At 34.4% G+C, this 4,587-nt stretch overlaps 1 protein-coding gene across 1 annotated transcript; it reads left to right on the top strand.

The window, feature by feature from the left end:
* The first annotated feature begins 17 nt into the window (after positions 1–17).
* On the top strand, positions 18–1,069 carry LOC101498931 (uncharacterized). Its single transcript, XM_004496249.3, has 2 exons — positions 18–27; positions 122–1,069. Exon 2 carries the CDS (start codon positions 164–166, stop codon positions 797–799), a length of 636 nt encoding a protein of 211 aa, XP_004496306.1. The 5' UTR covers positions 18–27; positions 122–163; the 3' UTR covers positions 800–1,069.
* The last annotated feature ends 3,518 nt before the right edge of the window (positions 1,070–4,587 follow it).

Here is a 4,587-nt window from a genome sequence, read left to right as displayed (position 1 = left end):
ATTGGAGGGTATTTGTCTTTATTTCAGGTACTATTATATTTATTATATTTATTATACTTATCATTATTTTTTTAATTATTTCATCACCTTAATAATTTTACTACATTTCAATTATTTACAGACTTGGATTTATGAACATTTCCCTGATATTTGTAAACGGGATATGGATGAGCATATTTCCTCGATGCCACGGATGTTTCGTTGGACGGCAAAACAAACATCTGGGAATGTGGCATATTACAGGGCAAAGTTGGATGCTTTGAGGGATACGGATATTATCTGGGCACCAGATTACGATCAGAACGCTGTGACACGATTTCAGTCTGTGTCATTATTTACAGGATACATTCGTTGGTGTTTCACGATGGTTCCGTATTTACCTGAGAGGTGCATACGACAGTTTGGGTATACTCAACACATTCCTCCTACACCACCGATGCTTGTTGCACGTGATGTCGACGTTGAATGGAGTATGTACCGGAATTCTGTACGATCACTTCGAGCTAGATTGCATCCAGCTGCATATCCACATGAGTGTGTTGAGGGATACATCCAGTGGTATTATAGGATATCTCATCCTCGGATGATCCCTTATGTTGCTGCATATGCTGGTCCTAGTTATGATGCTGATGCTGGTCCTAGTCATGATGCTGGTCCCGATACTAGTTGTACACGGTGTCACGCAGTTGGTGGTCTTATACAACAGAGTTTAGATTTGCATATGGGTGGTCCTGAAGATGAGATGCGTGTCTTATTGGAGAGAGCTTTATATATTTCTAGAGGAGGAGATTATCAATAGTATCATAGTTGTATTATTCAAACTTATTTTATTATTCGTGGGTTATTTGTTATTCAGACTTATTGTATTAGCGACTTATTCAGACTTATTTATTAGCGATTTATATATTTATTAGATGATTGACACTGAGTTATTATTAGCGACTTATTCAGACTTATTTATTATTAGCGATTTATTATTCAGAGTTATTAGCGATTTATTATTCAGAGTTATTATTATTCAGAGCTATTATTATTCAGAGTTATTATTATTCAGAGTTATTATTATTCAGAGTTATTAGCGATTTTTATTATTATTCATAGTTATTATTATTCAGAGTTATTATTATTCAGAGTTATTAGCGATTTTTATTATTATTCAGAGTTATTATTATTCAGAGTTATTATTAGCGATTTATTTATTATTCAGAGTTATTATTATTCAGAGTTATTAGCGATTTATTTATTATTCTGAGTTATTATTAGCGATTTATTTATTATTCAGAGTTATTATTAGCGACCTATTTATTATTCAGAGTTATTATTAGCGACTAAATTCCAAACAACATTTAAAGTGGCAATCTTATAATTTAAAGCAACATACAAATTAAAAGTGGCAAACATCTAAATTTAAAACAACATTTAAAGTGTCAATCATATCGTTTAAAACAACATACAACTCAAAAGTATCAATCATCTGCCAAAGACATATAATCTGAATTATTTTCTAAATCTAAAGAACCCCAATGTTGTAGACGTCCTGCATAAGCGATAGCCCATGATGTAGACTCATCGCTACGATGCTTCTTCCAATGCCATGCAAGTGGTGGTAACGGACATGCAGATTTCAATTTAACTTGAACCCAATGATTTTCGTTAACAAAACCAATGCTGATAACACGATCACGTGACAAATCTCCATTATGTGCACCCCTCAATGGGAAAAAAGTCAAACAAAAAGTTTTTGCTAATGTAACAAGAACGAGATTATATTTTGTTGCTATCACGTAACCCATATCAGGAATGGTCATCCACTTCTCGTTAGCTTGGTTTTCCAACTCAGTTACAAGTAAAGACTCTGTCACTTCTTGCAAACGTTCCTTGAATAATGCAGCATATAAATCAGGTTTGGACTTAATCTCTGTATACAACTGCCGACGTATAATGCTCCAGTATTCTTCACCATAACCAAGTAAAGCAGCAATAACACGATATCCACAGTTTCCATCTGCTTTAACATTAACTATGTCTTCAATATATGGATGAATTAAAGAAGGAAACTCGTGGAAATATTTTTTAACCTGGTGGGAGACTTGTTTGGATGCTTGATGGGAGACTTGTTTGGATGCTTGATGGGAGACTTGTTTGGATACCTGCTGGGAGACTTGAGTATCAACATGCTCAAAGTATGATGGGTCGCGATATACGTCATATCCCTTCGGCTTATTGCCTTTTTTCTTAACACCACCTTTTGTTTTGATTTTATCCACTGGTGCACACATTGATGTTGTCTCCGGATATGCTATTTCACGCAACTTGCTCTTTAAAGCCCTTCTTCCAGCAATATTAAGTGTTTTCCATTTTTTCCAAATTATATCCATCTCCGATGTAATGTCCAACTCTGAATCATTTGTCAACTGGTCATTCTCTTGATCACTATTCAAGGTTAATTTCCTCCAATGTATATGAACAGCATCTAATGGGATTGGAACACCTTTCATCTTGTATCCTGCTAACTCACATGCACAAGGTAATCCATGAGTCTTTCTAAGTATACAACAACACACATCTTTGTCGTTACCGACATAACTGACTCTCTTGTATTCTTCAACAATATCACCTAAGGCTTTCTTGGATACCACCCAAGTCAATTTCTCAAAGAATGGATTGTTGTGTATATGCTCTTTGCGACCTTTACTTATCTCAAATGAACCTTTGATCTTAATAATTTGAAACTTCAACATGTCATTCATACCATTCCATGCCTTACAAAAATCTCCTTTACTGTGTTCCAAAAATCTCTTCAATGACCAATGAGCAGACTCAACCCTAATATTTAAACAAAAAAAATACAAAATGTGAAGTAATGATCATATATCATGCATAAATCATATATCATATATCATACAAAATGTGAAATTTTAATGACATACCTATTAGTCGTAGTATTTCCTAGATGCAATACTCGATTGGTCCATGCTTCAACAAATCTTTCCTTATGAGGATTCAACCATGTGTCTCTGACGTAGTCAAAGAAAATAATATTATCGACACATGCTTGCTCAAATACTTGCAAAAGTTCCTCGTACTCCTTCTCTTCAGAACAATAAACAATTTTCCTCCACAACTCAAGAATGGGTTCTTGCATGTCTTTCTTTAATATATACTGTTTGCATTTGACTCCAACATTTTTGTTAATATGAAGTTGGCAAAGTAAATTTGTTGAAGATGGAAATACAACTTTAATTGCATTCATTAAAGCCAGTTCTCTGTCAGTCACAATCACCTGAGGAAATGACGTGTTTGAAAAAAACAACTCTTTTAACTTCTCCAATGCCCACCAAAAGTTGTCTTGACGTTCAGAATCCATATAAGCAAATGCAACATTAAATGTCAACCAAGTTGAAGTTACACCAACAATTTCAAACAACGGTAACCTATACTTGTTGGTTTTGTAGGTGCTATCCATGATCAATACAAGAGGGAACATGTTAAGCAAAGTTATGGAATCTGTGTGCGTCCAAAACATATCCCTCACAACGTTGGAGTCCTCATGAGTCCTACTCCAACAAGTATATTTCTCAGCTTCAAGTAACTTCAACAAATGTTGCATATCAGTTCTAGGTCCCATCAAATTCTTCTTGTATGTACTTCGTCGCTTGTAAATTTGATAGATACTAGTCACATTCTCTGTATCTCGATCTCTCAAAGATGACAGGATATGTCTCGGTGCAACGTGATACTTTGTCAACTCGTCAACATGTTTCTTATCTTCTCCTGTTAAGCGTCCCATAAATGCATTATTCTCAAAAGTAGCTACTAACTCATGGTTGTGAAGTCCACAGATTAAACTAATAATCCATCCTTCATCATTTTTCAGTGGTCTCGATTTAAGTTTAAACGGACATCCACACTTTTTAGTTGAAGTACCTGTGTCATTTTTATTTGACTTATATTGTCCACCTCTATCACAACCAAGAATTAATTTTGACTTTCTTCCTCTCTTTCCAGTCTCTACGTCTGATCGAGTAATGATAACTGCTACTCGATTTTGTCGACCTATCTCTCTTGCCCATGATATGACAGCTTCTCGTGACTCAAAAATTTGATCAGTTGTAAATGCTTCAGTTAAATCTATAAATACTGGTCGTGTGTTTTCCATCCCTAGTTCAAAAAAACAATTCAAATAAAATAACAAACAAATTAAAAGCATATTCAAAAAAAAAAAAAAAAGAAATAAGTACCGGATTTTTGAAATTTTCGGGTTAACTACCGGAAATTTCAAAAAACCAAATTTCCGGTGAACAAAAAATGACTACCGGATTTTTCAAATTTTTTGAAATTTCCGGTAGCTTTCGGAAATTTCAAAAATCCGGTATTGAAATTACAACTACCGGAAATTTCATTTTCCAAATTTCCGGTAACAATTATAACTACCGGAAATTTTGATTTGACTTACCGGAAATTTCAACAAGGTCCAGATTTTAGAGTAATTTTTTTTAACTGCTCACGTAAATGAATTTTTTAAGGACAAAATTGGATTTTTAACAAATGGGGGGGGGGGGGGGGGAAAAAACAAATTTTCAAATT

This window comes from Cicer arietinum, chromosome 4 (assembly GCF_000331145.2).
Source record: "Cicer arietinum cultivar CDC Frontier isolate Library 1 chromosome 4, Cicar.CDCFrontier_v2.0, whole genome shotgun sequence".
In the NCBI taxonomy this organism is placed as follows: Eukaryota; Viridiplantae; Streptophyta; class Magnoliopsida; order Fabales; family Fabaceae; genus Cicer; species Cicer arietinum.
The sequence above is the reverse complement of the archived record's forward strand: the minus strand, read 5'-3'. Positions and strand labels throughout refer to the sequence as shown.